Here is a 23,332-nt window from a genome sequence, read left to right on the forward strand (position 1 = left end):
AATCTCAGGGCTTTTATTGGTTATTTCGCCCGTCCGTCACCCCCAGCCTTTAAAGAGGGCGCGCTGTGACCCCACCTCCTCAAGCCCCGCCTTCTGAGTTCTCCAGGGGCGTGGCGACGGGCGAGCCGAGCGGTGCCGAGTGCGAGCCCTTGCCCTGGCAGCCAATGGGAAGGGCGGGCCGTGGGGGGCGGCGGGCGGTGATTGGCTGCCGCCGGGGACGGGGCCGTGTTTGAACGGCGTGCCGCGCGCGCGCGGCCGTTGACGTCGAAGAGATGGCGGCGATGGGGCCTGCGGCGGCCGCGGCGCGGACGCTGGAGCTGCCCGCGGAGTGCGACCGGCGCCTGGCCCAGTTCCTGCAGCAGGTGGACGAGACCGATATGGTGTGGCTGGATGAGATCTATGAGGAGGCGGTCAGGATGTTTGTCAGGTACCCGCATTCCCGCTCCCCGCTAGGTCCCTACCGGCCGCCCTCCGCGCTGATCCCGTCTTGATCTCCCTTTCCTCTCTAGCAACTACAGCGAGGAGCTCGAACTGATGCCCAAGACGCCGTCGCAGAAGAAACGGCAGCGGAGGAGGCGGCTGTCGGCCTTCCGGGAAGAAGAGCAGGAGCACGGCAGGAAGCGGTGAGGGGCGGCGGGAGCGGGGATGGGGGAGCCCCTTTCGGGGCGGGCCGTGGAAAGGGGGAGCTTAGAGGGTGTCCCCGGGGCCTGGAGAAGGAATGGAGCCGGCGGCAGGCTGAACAGACCTGCTGCTATGGGTTCAGGGAAACAATGCCCTCCATGGAGCATGTACTGGCGATCCCCTCCTTTGTCCGATGAGAGTTCCCCTTCCTTCGTCCCGCGCGTCCCGCTGGTGTTAAAGGTCCGGTCAGACCCCTCTGTCTGGGGCACTCTAGGCTGAAAAACACTGGATTTCGATTTTCACGAGAAGTGCTTTTATTGTTGCTTAGTTCTATGTCCCCGTGTCTCTGTCTATTATCTTTCTGCTTTAAAGTCATGACATCTCTTAATTACTGTCTGCGTTAACTGCTTTATGCAGCTCTGTGTCTCCTGGGCCCATCCAGGTGTTTTGGCTCCTTGCCTGTGTGTGAATGGATGGACTTTGGGCTGTTCCCAACTCCTGTTCCTATCTAACCCACTGTTCCTGTGATCAGACTCTCCAGGAGGAGGAACAGCAGCATCAAACCACTGTCTTCTGTGCGATCTTCTCAGCAACTCCAGAACAAAGAAAACCTGGAACTCAGCAGAGCCGAGGCCAAAGAAAACTCTCCACCGCAGCGTGTGACACGATCCCGGGCTGCAGCCTCTGCCAGAATCTCCAAGGTGGTTCCTGAGACCCCATCCGCCCAGCAGGCAGCAGGGAAGGATCCCTGGGTGGAAGCTGACCAGGCTGGTACTGCAGTGCCTCTCCAGAGGAGCGGAGGAAAGCCGGCAGAGCTGCTCCCCACAGGCTCAGGGAATGGCTCTCCCAAGGAACGTGGTACTCCCAAATCGCTGGTGGTGCCCAGTACTCCCGAGGCCAGCCAGGCTGTGCCCGAGATGCAGACAGCAAAGGCAGCCAATGTCACCATAACCCTGAGCCCATGGGCTGGGCTGGAGGAGGGGGATGGCTCCTCATGGGAACACAGCCGGGTTCAGGAGCCCTCCCAGCCCCTGAGGAGCAGCCCAGACACTCCGACTGGCTCCCGGCTCAGCCGCCGCTCCGTACGCCGGAGCCTGATGGGGAAAGGTTCCCTAAGCCGCAGAACCTCCCTGGCAGAGAAATACTCCCTGGCCAGCAAGAGGGAGAGCGTGATCCGGACGTCCATCGCCAGGGCAGCGGGTAAGAGGAGGGCAGCTGGGAAGAGATCCGTGTCCTCCAGCTCCGTGGATGGTGAGTTAGGGGGGTGGGGGGTGGGGTGTCTGCTGCTTTCTGCTGCTGGGGAAAGCAAAGCATTGGGGCTGGGTCTTCAGTGTGAGGGTGGCAGCTAAGCTTCCTGGGCTAGACAGGCTGCAATCCCTCATGGAGTTCTCCCTGGCTTTCTGGAGCACCCTGTGAGCACAGGAATGCAGGTAGCTGAATTCAGCCCTGTAAATCACCTGGGAGATCAGCCTCAGTGTCTTCATTTCAATGTAGCTTTAACCACTGCTGATGTGCTGGGAGAAGTTGCTAATCCTGGAATCCCTGGGAAAGGATGATTGAGGTTGGAAGGACCTTAAAGATTAGCCAGGTCACTCCAAGCTCCATCTAACCTGGCCTTGGACACTTCCAGAGATGGGGCAGCCACAGCTCCTCTGGTCACCTGGTCTTCCTGGTTTCTGTGGGGACAGCTGGCAAAGCTGAGAAGGATTTGGGGATTCAAAAGGAGTGGTGGGTTCTCCTAAAGCCCTACCTGTTTCGTGCAGAGTGAAATTCCCACCAGTTTCCTTCTCCTTAGCAGGATCTGGCTGCTGGTTCTAGAGTTCGTTTGAGAAGGGAATTTTGAGGTTGGACTTTGTAGATTAAAAGTCTCCCACAATTTTATACTTGGTGGCAGAGGCAGATTTAGACAAAAAAAGATTTAGACATCTAGACTGCTGGAATTATTAAACAAACAAACTGGAGAGAGACTCTTCATCAAGAACTAGAGTGACAAGACAAAGGGAAATGGGTTCACACTGAGGGGAAATTTAGATGGCATATATGGAAAGAATTCTTCTGTTTGAGAGAGGTGAGGTATTGGCACGTGTTGATAGAGAAACTGTGGCTGCCTCATCTCTGGAAGTGTCCGAGGCCAGGTTGGACAGGGCTTGGAGCAACTTGGGCTAGTGCAAGTCCCTGTTCAAGGTAGGGGGTAGGAATGGATGAGCTTTAAGGTCATTTCCAACCCAAACCAGTCTGTGACTCTTTGATTCCATGGTTATTCATGGTAAGTTCTGGCTGTGCTGGAGCTTCTGAACTCATTGTAGCAGGACTAACTGGAATGCTGGCTTGGGAAGCAGCAGTCCCACTGTAAATAAGGATGGCTCTGCTGTTGATGTCAAGTTAGGGCCCTGCAGAGAAGCCTGAGGCCAAGTCCTACCCCATTAATGCCAGCTTGTATATATCACCCTGAAGTCATCCATAATTGAAAACTGCTTTCCTGCTGGCCACGTTCCTGCAGTGCCACCTGGGTGTGCCCCTGTGCTCCACCCTGCCCCAGGGCAGGACAAACCCCTCTGCAGTGTCTGGAGGTCCTTGTCCCACCAGATCCTTGGCTGCACTCCAATCTTACAGCTCAGGTGTGTTTTTATCTCTCCCACAGCCTCCAGCTCCATAAGTGTGCCAGAGGATGAGGAAACGGTTGTCAAAACTGGGTGAGAATGCTTTCAGTTATTTATTTATCCTCACTACCTTGTTTTCAGGACTTTGTCACTGTCATTTGTGGTGTAAAATCCAAGTGGCTTCCCAGTTTCCTCAGTTTTGCTAAGCACAGCCCCTTTTGTCTTTCTTTTATTTCTAGGTCTCCTCCTGGACCCTCCACTCCCTCTAAGCTGGTAAGATTTGGACAAGGATTAAAAGCATTTGTGTCTGTGTGTATTTGGGAGAAAAATGTGTGAAATACATTCTTTATTGGGAAAATTGGGAGCTCTGCCTGTGGATTGTCAGACTTTGTAACCTGTCCCATAGCAGTGAATGAGGATGGTGCAGAGCATCTGGCTCAGAGGTGCACAAGCCCATCTGAGCCTCTGTGGTTCTAGTACTCAGACTAGGGAAAGTTTTAATCAAAACATTCCAGAACCAGCAAAACCAAAAGCAGCAAAGTTTTATTTGGGACATGAGCATGTGTGGCCTATGGCTTTGAGTACAGGTGTTCTGTTGGAAGGGTGTTACAGTCCTAAATGCTTTCCAAGATTCTCTGACTAAAACACAGCCTTTCCTCTGTCATTTTCCTAAATCTGTTGAAATTGTGTGCATATCACCCTGAGCCTGACCTCAGGGTTGAGTCCTACTTGGCTCTTCCTTTTTAACCTCTTACTAGAGATCATTGTGTGAAAATTCAGTCCCTAATCTTTAGAGATAAAAAAACCTTATAGTTCAGGGAAGTTTGGTTCAGCGGGAGTCATGGTTCACACACTGTATTTTTAAAGCTTGTTTTGACCTTTTGGTCAGTCCTGCAGGTAATTCAACACTTTTTAGTTTGGACACTCAAAGAAATTTGTGAATATTTTTGAGATTAACACCCTTCCCTCCACAGTCCTCACTGAGGAAGTAATCCTGGGATCATGTCAGTGTTTTGTCCAGAATAAATGAGTGAGCAGAGCCTGAATTAATGGAGCAGAGCAGTGACCTGAAGCACTTGTGAAAACAAGGAGAGCTGTGCAGAAACTCAAACAAAGTCAATTTTTCTAGGCTCTGCAGAAGCAATTGTGGGGGATGAGTTCTCCACTATTAATCCCTTTTCTTTTCCCAGTGCAGCACTGTGAAGTGCTGACCAGGAGGTAATGCTGGTGCTGCTAGCAGAGAGCAATTCCAGAACCACAACCCATTATCCCAGCAGAGTGAGCCCCAGCTTAAGTGCAGAGGCAGCGAGCAGTGATGGGTATTCCATAAAGAACAGATAAATCATGGAAATGAGCCATTTGCCTGCTGTCTCCAGGCTCCCCATTCGTCACTGCTCAGGGAAATGGGCACGTTGGCTCTGGCCAGAACTCCGGCAGCACAGATTTACAGCTTGGAAGGGCTCCTGGCCTTAATAGTTGATGAGCTTGGTTGAGTTTAAGCAGTGCAGATGTTCATGTCAATGTCCCTGCATCTCCTGATGATGCAGCATCCAGGGCTTTGCCAGGAGGTGGTTTGGCATTCCCTGGTAACGCCACTGACGGTGTCAGAACCACCCAAGGATCTGAACCAGGAATGGGCTGTTTCCACATGCAATTGTCCTGAAATCCCTTTGCTTTTCCCACAGGATTTCCAAAGCCCTGAAGTGTCCCTTTGCTCCCACACAGTCAGCAAACACGAGCAGCCCCAGGAGCCGAACAGCAGTGGTAATTCCAGAGGGTTTTGGGGCAGCACTTTGGGAAGTTATCATTTTGGGAGGCTGGCTGGGAAGCTGGAAAAATTGACTGGTTAATTTGAGAGCTCAGTTTGAAAGATTAATTAATGTTTGATGAGCAGGGATTTGTTTCAGACAATTAGCAGTGAGAAAACTCTGTGCTGGAGTTATTTCCACCCAGGCAAGCACATGGAGATGGATATAATGAGGCTGGAGGGTTGTGGGAGGCCCAGTTGAGCTCTGTTGCTGAAGCTATGCAGAGCCCAGACAGCTTTGGGCAGCTCTGCTTTATCTGGAGTTTCCAGGTGGGAATGGTGCCATGTGAGCCTGCCCACTCAGGCAGGTGGTTTTGCTGTTCAGTGAGCTGCTACATCCCTTCTCTGCTGCCAAACCTGTGTTGGAGGGTTTTTTTTTCCTGCTAGATCTCACTGTGTAACTGTTCTCTTTCAGAAAACAACTTAAATAAGAATGGGGAGACCCTGGAGCCACCCCAGAGTGCCAGGTATGTCCTGGTTGGAAGTGTTTTGGGCAGGCTGTGGTCCTGTTCCAAACAGGTTCAGTGCTGGGATGTTATTCACTGGCCTCAGTGTTTGTGACCATGAAACTTCTGCAAATAAGTTTTCCCTGCCTCTGGGATTCTATGATTTAGTTTTTATTTTCTACTGCATTAGAATTTTATTTACTGGCTAATTGTGCATGCACAATCTTAGAATCACAGACTGATTTGGGATGGGAGTGACCTTAAAGCCCATCCAGTTCCACTCCTGCCGTGGGCAGGGACACCTTCAACTATCCCAGATTGCTCCAAGCCCCGTCCAGTCTGGCCAGGGACGCTTCCAGGCATGGGGCAGCCACAGCTTCTCAGGGCAACCTGTGCCAGGGCCTCCCAACACTGGAATCTCTCTTAAGCTCAGGATAGTTTATGGCCCTTTCCAGCCCTGACTTGGAGGCATGAGGAGGATTTGCCCGGTGTGATGGGCTGTGCTGTCTCACAGGAGGAAGCCGAGCTACAAGAGAGCCGTAGACGAGCGCTACGACCACCAGCAGGCAGAGGAGGGAGGGCTGTCTCCTCTCAGGAGGAAGACCCCATCCCCAGTCCTCCCAGCCAGCAGGGTGAGATCCTTGTAACCCTGGAATGCCTCACCAAGACCCTTTTTTATACTCAGCCCCACTCACACTTTGCTGTTACTCTCACAGGTGGTGCGCCCATTCAAAACATTCCTGCACACCGTGCAGAAGAACCAGCTCCTCATGACACCGAGCTCCGTGGGGAGGAATGGGGTCATAAAATCCTTCATCAGGTACAACACTCCTCTCCAGACTGATCCCAAGGTAAGAGGAGACTCTTCTCTAAGACAGTACAGCGTGGTTTCATTAAGTGCCTAAGTTAAAGCACAGCCATGAGAGGAGCTTTGCAACCCATTTGAAGCTGAGTGATTTAAAGTGGTCTGTTTGCATTTAAATAAATAAAATTTGGGTTAGTCAGCTTCCTGAAGAATTCCAGTTTGAACTCCAAGCTTTATTCCTGCTTCATTCCCCTGTGCTATTGACAAGTAACAGTCAGAGATGAAAACTGGGAAGCAGAAATTAAGTGGGTTGCAAATGTTGAGTTGTATTGATAACTGAAGCCTGTAGATCCCAGGTCTCCTTTTTAGGACTTCTGTCATGAGTGAGATTGAGCAAATACCTCTTAAATGTAAACTTTGGAGGTTTTCCAAACCCTTGAGGCAGGAGGAAACATGAGGCTGTCCTGGATGTGGGGCCAGTCAGACAACTGCTGGTGTCCAGACTGAGTGGGCATCAGTATCACTGATGGATCCTGTTGGGACCAGCAGCACACCTTGGCTGGCTGCAGACAGGTGCTTCTGCACTATCCCAGGGAGCTTTCCAAACCTCTGGTTTTCCAAGATAGGAGCAGTTTGGGAGGGAGGGAGGGAGGGATTTGAGAGCTAGTTCTAGACAAGGATGTAGCTTTCTGGATTCACTCAGAGCCATGCTGGAAGCTGTGTGCCAAGCAGGAATTGCTCATTCTCCTGATACCAAACAACTCACCTGGAAAGTAGGCAACTCTGGAGTTGATCTTCCCTTGCAGGAGCGCTGAGAAGGGAGAAAGAGGAGGGCAGGATGCAGGAATTGGTATTCCTGCATCTAGCAACCTAATGGCAAAGCTTCCTAGAGCTGTGTTCAGAGGCTGGCTGTGCTCCAGCAGGTCAGGGGAGGCCATTGGGAAGCAGTGAAGGATTCCAGCTTCAATCTCGCTGGGCCCCTGCTGATGTTTGTGTCAGTACTACAAAAGAGTTAATAGGATGAGAAAAGAGTCTTGTGGCTAGGGAGTGCTTCCTCTGCTGCTGTCAGTTCGTGGAATGTTTTAGGTTTCATTCCAATGCAGGCAGCTCCCCCTCGGGAGTTTTTCCATGTGGGAGCTAAACATAACTAAATAGCAGCAGAGCAATAAGATATAATTGTTATTTTTATATTAACCAGTTTGGATGCTGACAGCACCAGGCATTTACAGCATGGAGCCCAGTGTATGGGATTCCCTTGGATAATGCCCATGCTGATCTGTTGGTTTATGCTGAGACCAGGCCTGCTTTGGCATGGCATAGGTTGATGTTAAACCATTTGCTGTGGTTGTAGTGGTGGCTGGATCTTGCTCCCCTGGCTGACAGTGTACCTAGGCTGGGTCAGGAAAATGAGGAGAAAGCCCCTGTTTCTGGCTGGCACAAGGAGCTGGCTGCATGCCGGAGCAAGCTGGGAGCTCTCAGAGTGCTCGTGGTTCACCACCAGATCGAGCCTCGTGGGAGGCACAGGCGCCAGTGGGAGCTCAAGGTGTTTCCTGGAGCACCATCTGTCCCCGCGCTCGCCGCAGGAAGCGGGAGCCGTGCCAGGCATTAGCGCTGCTTGGTGGCTCCTTTGCACCAAAAGAAAGCATGGGGCTGGCTGCCTGCAATCCCTGAGGATGCTGCCTGGGCTTCCAGAGCTGATGCTCCTGTTTCAACGCTCCAGCTTCGCCTCTTGCTCCCTGAGATTCACAGCGGTGTTTTCCGTGCATGTGTCCATTCATGACCAGGTCACAGTCTGCCTGAGCTCTGCTCCGGGGCTGTCACCATCCCATATTCCTGCCTGCAGCTCCTTGGTGTCGCCTCTTGGACCTTGCCCAAAGCAGTTGAGGTGGGAAAGAGCACTGGCCAGTGGGTACAATGACATTTCAATTCCCCTCAGGAAAAGGAGAGGCAGAAGCTGAAGACTCTGCGGAAGAAGCAAGAAGCGGAGCAGCTGAGAAGGCAAAAGCTGGAGGAGGAGAAGAGACGGCGACTCGAAGAGGCGAAGCTGTGAGTAGATGTGGTCACACTCCTCTTGGCACCTGTAGGGTCCTGTGTCCAGGTGTTTTATCTTGCAGGAACTGTGCAAGCAGCAGAAACTCCTGTGGGCACAGGCAGTGTTTGTCCTTGGGGCATCTCTGGAATGCTGATACAAAGCATTAACTGTCCTTGCCACCCACTGCTGCAGCTTTTTGTCTTGAGTCCCCACTTTCTGACAGAGCTTAAACATGGCTGGTGCTTAAACAAATGGGGAATTTGGGCCATTGAATTTCCTGCTATGTCTTTTTGGCCTTGTGCTGAGCTGTGGGGGGGCTGACCTGGCTGGAACTCGATGGTGAGCTGGGCTCTGTCCTCAGGAAGCGCGAGGAACGCCTGCGCAAGGTGCTGCAAGCCCGGGAGCGGGCAGAGGAGATGGAGAGGGAGAGGAAGAGGAGGATCGAGCAGAAGATTGCGCTGTTTGATGAGAAGACCGAGAAGGTATGGCCCCTGCAGAGCTTATTTGGGACAATCATTAGCCAGTTGGCAGCATACAAATGTGCTCTCTGGAAAGAGGGGCATGGAGGCTGCTTGGATTCCAGAGGCTGAACCAATTTTAGTTTAAGAAAGAATTTTCCAGCACCTTCATGATCCTGATGGACAACCTTTCTCTGGCTCCAGCAAATGGCAGCTGAACCCCTGGTTTTCCATAATCATGAATCTAAATGGGCTTTATTAATGCTTTGGTAGATGGGAGAAGGAATTGCAGTAGATAGAGACGGCCTAATGGCCCCAAGGTTTTATCTTCTCCAAGCTGAGTAATAGCTGGACAGGGGAAAGCAAACATCCTTCCTCCAGAGCCTTCATTTGTCTGCTTTAATTACCCCCAGCTGCCTGTCTGATTGCGTGGCTCTGAGGTTATATTCCAAAGGCTTTATGGAACTGGATATGTAAACCCCAGGATGGGGTCAGCTCTTCTGGGAGGATGTAAAACAAGGTCATTGCCCTAAATATGACCATTTTAAAAACAGAGCACAGGCCCTCTTGGTTGCTGGGGGAAAAGGAGGGGTGCCCTGTGAGGGGTCCTGCTGTGCTGTCCTACCTGTGACTGGGTCTGTGTGTGCTGCAGGTACGGGAGGAAAGGCTGGCAGAGGAGAAGATCAGGAAGAGAGTGGCTGCCAGGAGGATGGAGGAAGCTGAGGCCCGGCGCAAACAAGAGGAGGAGGCCAGGAGACAAAGAGCTCTGCAGCAGGTGTGTGTGTGTGTGTGCGTGCGTGCCTGTTCTGTCCCACAGGCAGAGCTGGACAGGGGATCCTCCTGCCTTGGGCGCTGGGAAGTTACCCCCAAGATGTTTCCCTGCTGTGTAGAAATGTGGATTTTGGGTTCCTGGTGCTGTCCCCTGGAGCCTGCTTCTGTCAGGTGAGTAATTCCTGCCTGGGCTTACAGGAGGAGGAGGAGGAACGGCGGTGCAGGGAGCTGATGCAGAAGAAGAGGGAAGAGGAGCAGGAGCATGCCCGGAAGATGGCTGAGCAGAGGCAGGCAGAGCAGGAGCGGGAGAGACAGCTGGCTGCAGAGAGAGAACTGGAGAGAAAGAGGGAGCAGGAGCGGATCCAGGCAGAAAAGTAAGGCAAAATCCCCATTTATGTACCAAATTCTGTGCTGGGATTGACATGCAGCTGGAGCAGAGGGCAGGAGTGGGAGGCTGGATCAGCAGGGAACTTCAGTGACCTTGGCAGCACAGCTCTGGACTGTTGCTGGTGCTGAGCTGCTCCTCTGGGCTCAGAGATGTCAGGACTGTGGTGGGGAGTTCCTGAAGATCTGTGGGCATGGGATGGCCCTGATGTGGTTCTGGGAGTGAGGGCCTATGCTGTGGTTCCCAGGCTCCGGGAGCAGCAGGAGAAGGCTTGCCTGCAGAAGGAAGCAGCGGCTGCTAAGGAGCAGCTCCGCAGGGAGATGGAGAAGAAGGAGGTAAGTGATTGATTTTGGGAAGGGATAGAGCCACAGTCTGGCCTCAGCAGCTGTTGCTGTTGGAGCAGCTCAGCTGGGATGCTGTGGGAATCCCTGAAAAACTACTGTGGCTCTTCTGAGCAGGAAGTTGGACCTGCTTGGCACAGTTATGGTACCATGGGGAGACTTGGCCTCTAAAAATACTGTTTACTAATCTAGAAGGAGGCCAAGATCAGTAGCACAGACTTCTGCAGATAGTCAGCTGGCTCCTGGCTTTTATAGCCCCAAGATAAAGTCAGCAGCAAGTTTTCCAAGGTGGGAGGCCCTGTCTTTGTCAGGGAAAGACAGCTGATGCTGTGGCACAGGGGTCAGTGTGTTTGTGTCCCTCTGAGGACGCTGCACCATGTCCCAAGAGCTCCTCAGCAGCACGAGAAACAGCTATAATGAGGTGCTTGGATATTTTGCCAGCCACAAAGATGGGTGCCTGGGTTGTCAATGTAGTCCCTAAGGGTAATCCCATGGGTGTTGCTTGGCAGCAGGAGCAGCAGGTGCTGGTGGAGAAGAAGAGGCAGGAGGAAGAGCAGAAGAAATTGGCAGAGGAGCAAAAGGCCAAAGACAACACATGGGCACCGCTCCTGGGGAGCAAGGAGGTAACTGGGGATGGGTCCTTAGGGGTGACAGCACAGTTCAGTCCCAGCACTGACCCACTCTTGCCTTGGGCAGTTCCACCCTCTGCTTTCATCTGCCTATCCAATAACACAGGAATTCTGTAAATCCTACTCATCTGGGGTTGACTCCACGAATATTCCAATGATAGAGGGAAGGGAAGTCTGAGGGATTGGACAGGGTTCTTAGCTGTGGGTAAACCAGCAGCTGTTGGAGCTGTCTTAAGTGCCTCTTAAATACCGGAAAGACCTCGGGCAGAAAGTGCTAAAAGTTTTTTTTTGGGTCAAATTTGGGAACAGCCACAAGGTGGCGGCAGAGCCTGTGGGATGGTGGTGATTTGGCACAGGAGAATCCTGCGAGTGTGTGTTCCTGTCCTGAACTTTGACAAACATGTGGCTCTTGTGTCCTTGCAATGCTCAGAATCTTCAAGTGTAAAACCAGGGGGTGGGAGTTAATGTCACTGGACACAAAGCCATAAAGAAGGTTTCTGGAGAAGGACAACTGTGTCCAGCTCTCCAGAGACTGATTGAAAATGGAATTTCTACTGGAAATTTCCAGTTGAAAAACCTGAAATTTGCAGTTGTAGGTTTTTTCCTGCCCTTACACTTCCTGCCTGTGCTTCTCCCATTAGTGTGAGTTTGATTTGGCTGAGCTGGTGGGCAGGTTCTCTGTACAGCAATTAGCAGTTTTATATCATTGATCAAGCCCAGAAACTGGGTTGCAGAGTGTTTAGATCATGTGAGTCTGCTCCAGCGACATAACAATTCTAGTTAACCTTGGCTTGGCTGGGGTCGAGCTCTGTTCTATTAGACCTGTTAGATTCATCTATTGCTATGTGCTCATTCCACAGATGGCAAATTAATCAGCCTCATTAAACAGGAGAAGGCCATGCAAAGCCATCATTGGGTCACAACTTTAGAGCTTGGGTCAAGCTCTCGGGTCCAAACTTGAGAACTGCCAGCCTCAGGGTTTGCTATGGGGTGACAGAGCATGAGGGGGGGACGAGCTCGTCCTGCTGTAGCTTGGAGCCTGATGGTGCTGCTGCATCCAACACCTGTGGAATGTGTTTCCCTTCTAGAATTCCCCTGCCTGCAACTCGTATGAGATGACTCCACAGAGCAGAAAGGATCTCAAGGTGCTTGTGACAAGCTCGAATGACTACGGGATGGACCTGAACAGCGACGACTCGACAGATGACGAGAGCCAGCCGCGCAAGCCCGTCCCTGCCTGGGCCACTGGTATGTGTGTGTGTGGAGGGATTTGTGTGTCCAGGGCCCCCAGCAGACTGTGGGACCTGCTGTGGGGTTTTGCCCAGTTCCTCCTGCCTGGAGGTGTGTAAAGTACTCAAGCACGGAACAAGTACTTCTGTGTCCAAGACTGAACAGGAGCTTGGAACAACCTGGTCTAGTGGAAAGGTGTCCCTACCCATGGCAGGGGGTTGGAACTGGATGAGTTTTAAAATCTCTTCCAACCCAACACATTCCATGATTCTATGTGGAATGTGGAATCAGGGGCTCCTCTACCACTTGGGGATCTTGACGCAGTGTGATGGGGGACAAATACACTGCTAAGCTGCCTTGGTGTGATGAGAAATGAGCAGAGCGGGGACATGACATATGCAGCAGCCTACACAGCAATCCCAATTAACAAAGTTAACGCAACCCTCATCTGTTCCTGCAGGGAATCAGCTCAACCAGGCTATGGTCCGGCAGTACTACAACCCCCCTGACCTGGACGCGCTGTTTGGGGCCATCCCCAGCCCCAAGCTGGAGCACATCTTCTACAAGAGCAAACCCCGCTACTTCAAGCGCACGAGCTCGGCCGTGTGGCACTCCCCGCCCACTGTGGCGGCCAAGCCAGCCCTGGGGCTGCCCTGTGGCCTCAAGAAGCCCTGAGGTGAGCGCAGGTGTGCAGCAGGTGTGCCTTCCTGTCATCAGGTGAGGAAGGAGTCACTCTTCACTTTAAGTATTTAGGTTCTAGCATTGAATAAATGGCAGCTTTTCCTGGGTTCCTGCGCCTCGGTTTGCGGGGCTGGTTTCTGTCAGGCCAAGCCATGAGGTGCTGCCCTGGGAAGTGCCTGTCACTTACCCTTAGCTTGGAGCTGGCATGGACTCAGACCTTCAGTGGGTGAGGGGTGTCAGTTCTACGTCTGTGCTGCCCCCGGGGCCAGTGACAGCCGGGGACCACTGCACCAGGGCACAGTCCGGCCTGCTCCGCTGCTCTTCTCAGGAAGGTGTTCCCAGGTGTGCTCTTCATCTCCTGCAATCCCAAAGGGATTCATCACTCAGTTTCCCACCTGTGTGGTAGTGTCCATCAGCTGGGCACAGCTGGGGTGGGAACACGATGAGGGTCTCAGTGACGTTCCATCAGCTGTGGAGAGACGTGACCAAGGTGTGACCATATCCCTGAGGACCTGCAAATGTGTGAGCCAGCTCTAGGCATCAATAGGAGAAACTCCACAAGGGTTCTGGCAGACTTTTTGTTTCTCAGTGAAATTTCATCTCTGAGGCCAGATGGGATTGAGAGGATGTTTTTAGCCTTAATCCCTCTTGTTCACCCTTGGCCATGGCTCAGCATCAGTTCGTTGTCTCTCGGCCTGTTTTAGCACTTCCTGTTCAGTGAGCCGCTGTTAACCAGACTCTGGCTAGCCCAATTTCATCGAACCAAAAATTCCAGCTCAGCCTTCCCATTCCAGGAGCCCATGGTGGTTTAGTCATTCCTTCTGCGCCCAGCCCAGCCCTGTAAAATCCCTGTAGAGACTGCTGTGTGTGAGGGGACGTGATCCTGTCTGTGTTTCTGTAGCCAATGCACTGTTTGTCAGCAAATGTTCTTCAAAAGATGTGGGTTTTGTATTTAAATACACTGGTGTCTACTCTGGGGCTGCTCTGTATGTGCAGATCTGTATCTGTGGAGTGTCTGTGCTTCTGGGGTTGCTCTCTAGATCCAGGTCTGGCTATTGCTGTCTGTACCCATGGAGTTGCCCGTGTTTCCATGGCTGTCTGTGCTTCCAAGTTTGTAACCATGCGATCGCGATTTCTTGTACAAAAGCTTCTGAGCTGGCCAAACACTGTTGGATAAAGTGAGTTTAATCATCTCTGGGCTCCTCACTGCTTTTTGTTACAGAAATTGAAGGTTTGGAGTCTGTCCCTTCCGTGCTGATTCCTTGAGGCAGGAATGTCTTGTCTGTGGAGAACTTCTGATCTGTAATGGAAAATCTGTGTCCCTGGGGGCTCCCCAGCTCTTTTTAGCACCCATGGAGGCTTTTGGTGCCTGATTTTTAAGGTTTGGGGCCATCGTGGCTGTGGGTCCACTGGGGACATTGCTCAGTGCCCAGCCTCTGTCCCTGTGCTGTCAGCTTGGCTGCAGGTAGGATGCCCCTGTGTGCAGGACCAGCTCCTGCCTCCCAGGCACAGAGACACAACACTCAATTCAATTCACACATAATTTATTAGTGACAAAGGGGCTGTCTCCAGGCACGAGAGGATGTCACCAAGGTGGGGGGATGACACTGAGTCACTGGGCTGGGGAGGAAATGGGGAAGGGGGGTTTGAACAACATGGTGTAATCTGCTGTGGTGACAAGGTGTCCTCATGTTGGGAAGCATCCTCATATATACTCACAGGGTCCAGGTCTGTTCCCAGAGGTGTAAGAGGTCCCTGTCCCTCATCCTACCCACGCTCGCAGATGAGCTCGACGACGCTGTGCTCCATGGGGACGGGGTCAAGGCATCGGTGGGCAGCGCTGGCGGCCACCTCGTCCAGCAGCCCCTGCACCACACGCTCGTCGGAGGCGAAGCGCCACAGGTAGAGCTGCAGGTAGTGCCCATCCACCTGCACCTGCTGCAGCCCAAAGCGCCCCAGCGTGCGCAGCCGCACGCACTCCAGCAGCGTCTTCAGGCTGATCTTGATGATCCCCGTCAGCACCGACACCTGTGAGAGGGGACAGCAGGGACACATGGCACATGGGTGCAGGAATGGTGTCCACACAGGATGTGGGGTCCCTGGTCCTGGCTGCCTGAGTGTGAGGACATGTGGCACATGGACACCCTTGGCCTGGTCGCTACACAGATCCCCCTCTTCCCACCAGAGTCCTGACACCTATGACAGGGGACACCGAGGACATCCTTGTCCTGGTCATCAGCTCCCAGGGACCCCCTGAGCCCTGACACCAGGGACATGTGCTAGTGGGAAGGTGGGCAGTTTGGCACCTCTGGGGATGTTTAAGGAAGGACATGGTGGTGTCCCCACAACCTCACCTTATTGAACTCAACAGGGCTGAAGATGTCAATGCGCTCAGAGAAAAGCTTCTGGATGTTGCTGAGCAGGTGGGTGTCCATGGGGGCACTGAGGACATGGACACAGGGACATCAGGGACTTGACAGAGCCAGGGATGTGGGGACAGGGACACAGGAACCTTTAGGGGCCACGGAGAGGGTCAGAAGATGCAAGGATGCTTTTGGGGACAGAAAAGCATGGGAATGTCAGGATGGTCACAGGACATGGAGGGATGAGACAACTGAGAGTCACAAGGGCCATAGGGATCACCAGGGGACTCTGGGACAGTTGTAAGGAACACACAGACTGCTGGCACAAATGAGGATCATCATTAGGGAAATCTGGGGATATGGGGACAGCTAAGGGCTGTCAAGATAGTGGGAGGGTATTGGAACAGTCTGGGAACATGAAGAGGGTGACAGGGAAGATGCAGTGGATACTCGAGAAGTGTCAGGGAGCCCAGGGGTGCTGGACAGCCCAGGCAGTGACACAGGGTGTGCCAGGGTGACCCAGAGGTGGCGGGGCTGACCTGGGGGTGTAGCTGGGGGCATAGCGGCCGGGTGCCCGCGAGCTGCTGTAGACGGAGAATGCACGTCGGCTGGAATCGCTGCTCTGTGCTCGCCTCACCCCCTCCTCGAAGAGCTGCCCCACCTGTGAGTGGCACCACACCCTCAGCACCCAAAACCCCCTCCTGGGACTTCCCAAACCACCCAGCATCCCTCAAAGTCTTTGTGACCCTCACACACCCTTCCAGGATCCCCAAAGTGCCACACAGGGACCTTGGGAAAACCCTCTGGACCCCTCCAGGGGTGTCCAACCCCCTCAGCGCTGGTGTCAGCCTGACCTGGACATCGATGGCGGTGATGTCCTCCACCACGCGCTTCATGACAGCGCGCACGTTGCGGGGCTCGACGGTGCCCAGCCAGTCGCGCGTCTCGACGCTCTTGCGCAGCATCTGCGCCACGGCTGCGCCCTGCACCTGCACGTAGTGGTCCAGCAGCCTCTGCGCCGCCGCCCGCGCCTCCGCACACAGCGCCGGCCCCGGCGTCACCGCCGGCCCCGAGTCCTGGGGGACACACACAGGTAGGATCAGTGCTCCTCTGCAGCATTGTCACCACTGGGAATATGAGGGGCATGCGGACATGTGGAGATGCCTCCCCTCGCTGTGACTCTACATCTGATGTGCTGGGGGTATAGCGACTTTGGGGACAGGTGGGACACTCTGCCTGAAGCAGCATCACTGCCCCTCTTACATGTCCTTGGGGTTTCAGGGGCTCTTGAGGTCATGCTGAACCCCCCTGAAGATCCCTCGGGGACATTCAGGATCTCCTTAGGGCCATTTGGAGGTTCACCTGGGGTGGGAATTGCTCGTCGGTGAGGGTGAGGATGTAGCTGATGGTGGAGTTCTCATAGTCCAGGCAGAGACGGGCGAGGAGCAGCAGCAGGGCCGGAGGGGCAGCAGGAGCTCCCCGCTCAGCCGGGCCATCAGCGAAGCCACGGGCGGTGTGGCACAGCCAGCGCACGAAGGCCACCACCAGTCCCTCACGCACCGCTGTCACACAGAACTCCCCCTGTGCCACAAATGGAGGGAGGGTCACACCCCAAAACCCCCCAAACTTCCCTGTACGGGCTCCAAACCACCCTGTGTGACCCCCAACCTACCCTGTGCCACCCATAGATTGCTCCAGTAACCCCCAAAATGCCTCCAGACCCCCTCAGCCTGTCCAGTGCCCCCCAAAGCGCCCCATCCCACGGCACCTCACCTTGAAGTAGGGCAGGCTGGCGAAGGCGACGTCCCTGGCGGTGAAGAGCTGCACGTAGGCCAGCACGGCCTTGAGCTGGCCCAGCACAGAGGCGGCCAGCGTGGCCAGCAGGTCGGGGAGGCCGGGCCCCTCCTTACCGGGGGGCCGAGGGGCAGCCAGCGCCTGTCGCACGTCACCCAGGCAGCCCAGGAAGAAGGTCTGCAGGGCGCGCAGGTAGCGGTCGACACGCTCGCGGGCGGCACGGGCCATCAGCGCGGCGGCAGCGTCGGCGCCTGCGGGCAGCAGCTCGAGCAGCGAGCGCAGCCGGCGGTGGAAGCGGTCGAGCGCCCGCACCAGCAGGGACGTGTCGCCCAGGCCGCGCTCCAGCGCCAGCCGCCGCTCCAGCAGCGCGAAGTAGCGGGTGGCCAGCGCGGAGGCGAAGGGCTCCAGGCGCCCCGTGTCCTCGCCAAACAGCGTGCGGTACGAGCCGGCCAGCTGGCACAGCGTGCCCACAAAGGCGGAGCTGCCGCGGTCCACAAAGTCCAGGATGTCGGAGGCGGGCGGCGGCGGCGTGGTGGCCGTGCCCGAGGGATCGGCTGCAGGCAGCTCGGCCTCCAGCGCCGCCAGCTCGGCCTCGAGGCGTGCGCCCGCCTGGCTCAGGAACTCCTCGCTCAGCTCCTCAGCCGGCTCCTCCAGCTGCAGCAGCATCTCCACGCACTCGGTGAGCTCCTTGGGGTCCAGCGTCTCCTCCCTGGTGGTCGGGATGGCCCGGGGTTACCAGTGGCATGGCAGAAATCAGGGAATAAGCAATAGAAATTATGACTCCAGAGGGAACACCCCCAAAGCCATCGGCGGGCTCCAGAGTGAACGCACCGGAGGCGTGTGCGGAGGCGCTGGGCCAGGTCAGCCATGATGGCGTGGCTCTCGTCCTCGATGGCGCGGAAGGAGGGCAGGTGGCGGTAGTGGCGCAGCACGGCACGGGCGCGGGCGTGGCAGCGCAGGGCACGGGCGGGCTCCGTCCCCGCCCAGCACCGCAGCCGCCCCGGCACCTCCACCAGTGCCTGCAGCTTCCGCAGCAGAGCCTGCACCCCTGCAGGGACACAAGGTCAGGGGTGGGGGAAAAGGGTGGGGACACAAATGGAGCAGGATGAGACAGGGGGGGTGGGACCATCCGCTGGATCTGCCCCCCATGGGGAACACCCATCCCCTAGATATGCCCTTTCCCCCCACATGATTCATCCCAATTAATCCCCCTGGATCTGCCACCCGGCCGGCCCCGCTCCATACCGGCCAGCTGGGCGCCGCGGCGGTGCCGGTCCTGCAGCGCGGCGCTGACGCGGGCGCTTGAGGCGCTGATGGCCGCCATGTTGGCCGCCAGGTCATCCATCTCTGCCTCCATGTGCCGGAAATCCACCTTCATCTTCCGGATGGTGTCTGGGGAACACGAGTCAAGGGCCGAGTCCCTCGGCTGCCCGGGACCCCCCCGGCCTGCCCAGGAATAACACAGCACAAGCATAACCCCCCAGACAAGGCTGCTTACTGGAGCGGCTGTCACTGGTCTCCAGAGTGAGCCACCACGTTCCCCAGGGCAGCTTCCCAGTGAGTGCTGCCAGAGTGAACACCCCCAGACTCCCGTTTCCCAGAGCTGCCATCAGCAGGCTCCAGAGGGAACAGCTCACCGGTGGCAGAGATGAACTTGTTGTAGTTCTCGTAGAGCAGGGTCTGCATGTCACTGTCCAGGGCGCGGATCTCCCGGCCCAGCGCAGCCTCGCGGGCCAGGAGCTGCCCCAGGGGACACTCGCTGCGCACCTGGGGGACAACAGATGCACATCTGCCCCTGGTTCCCTCCGGGGCCCCCTCTGGAGCCCCCTAAACGAGATCATCCACTGCCCTCTGCAGTCAGTCTGGGACCCTCCACTGCCCTGCAGCTTATCTATTCTCCCTGGATTCCTGCCGGGATATGGAAGTGTTTCCCAGGAGGGAGCCTGCCCTCCAGGGATCCCCCCCGCGCAGTGCTAACTGCCCCCAGTCCAGCTGCTCCAGAACACCTCAGTGCCATTCCCATACGGAATCAGTGTCCATAGGAAGCACATCCATCCATCAGGTCCCCAAAGAGGCCCTTTCTGGGATCCCCTCAAGACACCGGGGGCCCTGCGGTCCGCCCCCGCCAGGGTCGGGGCCACCCACCGAGATCCCTCGACACGTTCCCCCACGGGGCCCATCGAAGTCCCGGAGCCCTGGCCAAGGCGGGGGTGCCCGCGGGAGGGACCTCCTTGGTCACCTTGGTCATGAACGCCTCCGGGTCGAAGTGGGGCCCGTTGATGTCGGTGGGGTCCGGGGCCGCCTCGGCCGCCTCGGCAGTCGACGGGCCATAGTAGCGCTGGAGAGGCCCGTGGGGACGCCGCCACCCGCTGCCCCCCGTGGTTCCGCCGGCGGCCTCGGGGCTGCCTGCGGACCCGCTCCCGGCCCCGCTCCCCGCCGTCACCGCCGCCATCGCGCCGCCGCTTCCGCCCCGGCAGTCACTTCCTGTCCTCTTACGTCACTTCCGGCGTGACGGCCGGTTGCCACGGCAACATGGGAAGCCGCACAGACACGGCGGGGCCCAGCTACCGGGGCCTGGGGCGGCGACGACGGGGACGGAGCCGCCGCGGCCCGTGTCCTGCTGCGCCCCGGGCACAAGGACTCCCATGAGGATGCAGACACGGGTGGAGACACCGACCCTCGAGGGGTGACCGGCCGGTGGCACCCCCAACCCTGCCCCCGTGTCTCCCACTGTCCCTTCTCCCCACTGTCCACCTGTCCCCAGGCCTCCCGAGTGTCCCTGTGAGTCCCCGTCGTCCCCGTGAGTTCCCACAGCCCCGGTGCATCCCCATGCTCATCTCCCCATGACACCGGGTGGGGTCCTGGGGACCCCCAGCCCACCCGAGGGTCCTGCTCCAGCCCCGGGCTGGCTCTGGATGACGCTGGAATTGGGTTGTGAGGCCACAGGTACAGCCAGGTGAACGACCTTGCACCTCGCGCAAGGAACAAACATTCGGGCTAAAAGTCTAAAATCAGCTTTATTTACAGCAGGAAAGGCAAAATAAACCCCACCAGGGTGAGGGCTGGGCTGCTCCAGGGGACTTTTGTCGGGAGTCACCTGCTCCGGGAATCACAGGCCACTGACTCTTCCCAAGGGAAAGAGCCCAGAGCTGCCACGTTGCACCAGGAAAGCAGGAAGAGCCAGAGGAAGTTCCTGCTGGCTCCCTTCTCCTTGCCCTCCCTGCACCACTTTTTCCCACAGGTGGAAAAGAACACACCTAATCCAGCCAGTGTGTGTTTGGTGAGCAGTTTGGTACATGGGACAACATTCCCTTCATAGCTGTGGACCGGAGTTAGCCCAAGGGCAAAGGAATTCCTGATGGGAACAGGGTGAAAGCAAAGGAACACCCAGCCATCCATGAGGAGGGTTTGCTGGGGAATTTAAATCAGAGGAGGAGGAATGGCTGAGCCATGGCTGTCACAGGAAGAGAAACGCAAATAAGTAAAGACACCCCCCCCAAGGCAAGGCAGGGGTTCCTTTTGTACCTTCTAAATTCATAAACAAATCAGCAAATCCCTGCTTGATTCCACCCTGACTCCTGACAGCGCTGCAGGGGGAATTCCACCTCACCTCAACCTCTGCTTCATTGGCACAGTATCTCCCCAGAGTGCTCTAAAACCAGGGTGCCACAGTAACCATGATTAACTGCCACCGGATTTCTTTACCCTGATTTAGTAACGTAATTTGCACATGTGTGGGAAAGTTCTGGAAGAGTCCACTCAAGTGCAAACCCATGTGGTTATGGACTGTGGCCCTCCCCATAGGGTAAAGCCCAGTTTGCCCACAAGGATGATAAAGACAACCAAGGATTTAATCAGAGTCCCGCTCCCCTGCATCTTTTCCCTGTCACAATCCGAGAGTATCCAGGCCCAGATCTGTTGCTAATTCCACCCGAAAGCAGCACAGGTTCCCTTTCAGCCCAGGAATATGGGCCACAAGTCCCAGGGAAATGGAGAGCAGCCACATGGAATGTAAGTCACACACTGGTACTCCCAAATCCCGTAAATCAGCATCCTAAATCCTACAGCTCGCAAAGCTCAGCTGGGTTATGCAGGATCCACAAGTCTCCGGATTTGTCAGTTCCTGGTTTTCAGTAAGGGAGGTGATGTGGAAGTGGCCCTTAGAAACAGCCCACGGGATGTGGACAAGGCAGGAGGTCATGGCCTGAGCCATGACCCCAAAATCACGTTAGGCATGAAGATCCCTTTTTTTAGCCAAACTTGTTTTGGAAGAGCTGTCTGGGCCCAGCCGGAGCGATAACGAGGAGCTGGAGGGAGGAGAGGTCACTGGGAAGGTGGAGGTGTGTCTGGAGGCTCCTCTGGAAAACGTGTGGACAGGTCTGTGGATGGTGGGGCTGGCCTGGGACACCTGCCCTGCTCGGGGCCCTGTGACACCTCCCAGCCCAGGCTCAGCTCCCCGCCCGGGACACCAGGTAGTAGAGGATGAAGAAGATGAGGATGAGCGCCACGGACACGGCGAGGAGCAGCCGGCGGTTGTCCCGGCCGGAGCGCGCCATGCCGGAGAAGCGCTTCACGCTGCCCGTCAGCAGCCCCGTCACACTCAGGAAATCAGAGTCCTGGCGGGAAAAGACACGCTGGAGGCGTTGCAGAATCATGGAATATCCTGAATTGGAGGGACTCAGAAGGATGAGCCAGTCCAAATCCAGGCCCTGTACAGGACACCCCAACAATCCCAGTGCTGATTTAGGGATTCTCCCTTAAGGGCTTTTGCCATTCCACCTCTCCTCCCAATTCCCTGATTTGAACAGAAAGCCCTGTGTCCCATTTCCCAGGTCCTTACCATGCCATCCAGGTAGCGGTTCTGCTCCTCAGCATCCTTGTCAATATCCAGAGCCAGCTGCAGGGCAAGGCAGGAAACGGACATTAATGATCTTTTAATATGCAAAGAACCTCTAAAATCTGAAAGGCAAATTATTAAACAAGCTGCTGCTTTCCCAGCTCCAACAGACACACAGGGGCTTGTCTGGTGCAGGAAAAAAGAAGTTGATTTGCATTTCCCTGTCAGGCAGGTGAACTTTTTCAGTTCTGAAAATAAAGCCTGACTGTCTAAATCTGCCAGGTGGAGAGGGGAGTTTAAACCCTGGGACACAATGGCAGGAATTCAGTCTGCCCTTTTACACGGCGAGTCATTGACTTCTTTCACAGTTTGCATGAAGTTTTTAATGATAATTTAAAGCTTAAAGCTCTAAATCAAAGTGTTTGATGTTAATGGGAGCAAACCAGCTTTAAGAACAGTTACACAAAGACACAGGTATTTTCCAAATTTAATCTATCTGCCTTGTTTTTCATTAATTTTTTCCCAAGGAGCTGAGCTTAGGAACACCTCTGTGTTCAGGTCAGACAGGACTCGGAGCAACCTAGTCTAGTGGAAGGTGTCCCTGCCCATGGGAAGGAGTGGGACTGGGTGAGCCTTAAGGTCCTTTCCAAGGTTCCGTGGATTCACAGGTAACCTGAGCCTGTTCTTCACCTCAGCACCTGATGTGACCTCGGCACTCACCGACTTCAGCCTGGTGACCTTGCTGGCCAGGCTGTCGGCCATCCGTTTGTTCTCCACATCCAGCAGGTCCTCCATGGCGCTCGGACTCTGCCCTGGGGAGAAGAACAAGGAGCACACATCATCCCTGCCCTGCCATGGCACAGCTCTGCTCCCATCACAGCCCCTCCTCGCATGGAACCCTCTGAAAATGTGACCAAAACACCCCAGACTTCCCCCAAACTGGCCAGGGGAAGAACCCAGACTTGCACCCTGAATTGCCACCACAGCCCAGCAGCAGCTGTGGGGGTTCCACAGCCAGTGACATCCAGGGATGAGATTTGGGTGAAACCCGGCAAATCCGTGGCCCTTTACCCCTCGGCCGTGTTGGGGTCTCTCGGCAGTGCCCCCCATTGTGGGGCAGCTGGGGGTCCGGGGCGGGGGCATTAGGAGTTCCGGGGCAATTAGGGGCTATGGGGCAGCTGGGGGCTCAAAGGGGTACTTAGGGTATATGGGGGGCGCTTAGGGGTTCAAGGGGACAATCAGGGGTTCGGAGGGGGGCAGCCGAGGATCCCAGAAAGGGCCCAGGTGAGCAATTAGGGCTTACGGGGGGGGCTATTCCGGGGCTATGGGAGGAAAATCGGGGCAGTGCAAGAGGCCCCGTGGGGTTCAGCGGGATCGGGAGCTCTTCCTCCCTCTGACCCGCTCCAGCCCCTTCTGCCCCCCAAACCTCTCCCTGTCGCTGTCCCTTGTCCCCTCACCTCGGCCCCGCTCCGCCATGGCTGCCCCGGCCCGTCCCGCCCCGCCGGGCGGAGCCGCCACGAAATGTCCGCCCG

The 23,332-nt window shown here is 55.7% G+C and overlaps 3 protein-coding genes across 5 annotated transcripts; 1 reads left to right on the forward strand and 2 right to left on the reverse strand.

Annotated features, from left to right (window-relative positions):
• Positions 1–229: 229 nt before the first annotated feature.
• On the forward strand, positions 230–13,989 carry INCENP (inner centromere protein). 3 transcript variants are annotated; one of them, XM_058829369.1, is made up of 17 exons: positions 230–427; positions 510–623; positions 1,154–1,872; positions 3,263–3,314; positions 3,461–3,494; positions 4,907–4,985; positions 5,444–5,495; positions 5,989–6,106; positions 6,191–6,325; positions 8,216–8,325; positions 8,673–8,793; positions 9,422–9,544; positions 9,739–9,914; positions 10,173–10,260; positions 10,779–10,889; positions 11,984–12,143; positions 12,586–13,989. In XM_058829369.1, the coding sequence occupies exons 1-17, from the start codon at positions 273–275 to the stop codon at positions 12,798–12,800; spliced, it is 2,562 nt and encodes an 853-aa protein (XP_058685352.1). In that variant the 5' UTR covers positions 230–272; the 3' UTR covers positions 12,801–13,989. The 3 variants fall into 3 exon arrangements, with proteins under 3 accessions (XP_058685352.1, XP_058685351.1, XP_058685353.1); XM_058829368.1 differs by having other exon boundaries at positions 231–427; positions 10,776–10,889; XM_058829370.1 differs by having other exon boundaries at positions 231–427; positions 1,154–1,821; positions 10,776–10,889.
• A 350-nt stretch (positions 13,990–14,339) lies between these two features.
• On the reverse strand, positions 14,340–19,445 carry VPS51 (VPS51 subunit of GARP complex). Its single transcript, XM_058825943.1, has 10 exons — positions 19,203–19,445; positions 18,601–18,730; positions 18,209–18,355; positions 17,795–18,011; positions 16,943–17,672; positions 16,532–16,750; positions 16,024–16,245; positions 15,709–15,830; positions 15,161–15,248; positions 14,340–14,834 (listed from the first exon to the last, which is right to left on the reverse strand). The coding sequence occupies exons 1-10, from the start codon at positions 19,413–19,415 to the stop codon at positions 14,574–14,576; spliced, it is 2,349 nt and encodes a 782-aa protein (XP_058681926.1). The 5' UTR covers positions 19,416–19,445; the 3' UTR covers positions 14,340–14,573.
• A 1,823-nt stretch (positions 19,446–21,268) lies between these two features.
• Positions 21,269–23,332, reverse strand: BET1L (Bet1 golgi vesicular membrane trafficking protein like). The gene is made up of 4 exons (XM_058854886.1): positions 23,258–23,332; positions 22,521–22,612; positions 21,804–21,860; positions 21,269–21,579 (listed from the first exon to the last, which is right to left on the reverse strand). The coding sequence occupies exons 1-4, from the start codon at positions 23,274–23,276 to the stop codon at positions 21,412–21,414; spliced, it is 336 nt and encodes a 111-aa protein (XP_058710869.1). The 5' UTR covers positions 23,277–23,332; the 3' UTR covers positions 21,269–21,411.

The sequence above is a fragment of the Poecile atricapillus genome, chromosome 1, assembly GCF_030490865.1.
Source record: "Poecile atricapillus isolate bPoeAtr1 chromosome 1, bPoeAtr1.hap1, whole genome shotgun sequence".
Taxonomy (NCBI): Eukaryota; Metazoa; Chordata; class Aves; order Passeriformes; family Paridae; genus Poecile; species Poecile atricapillus.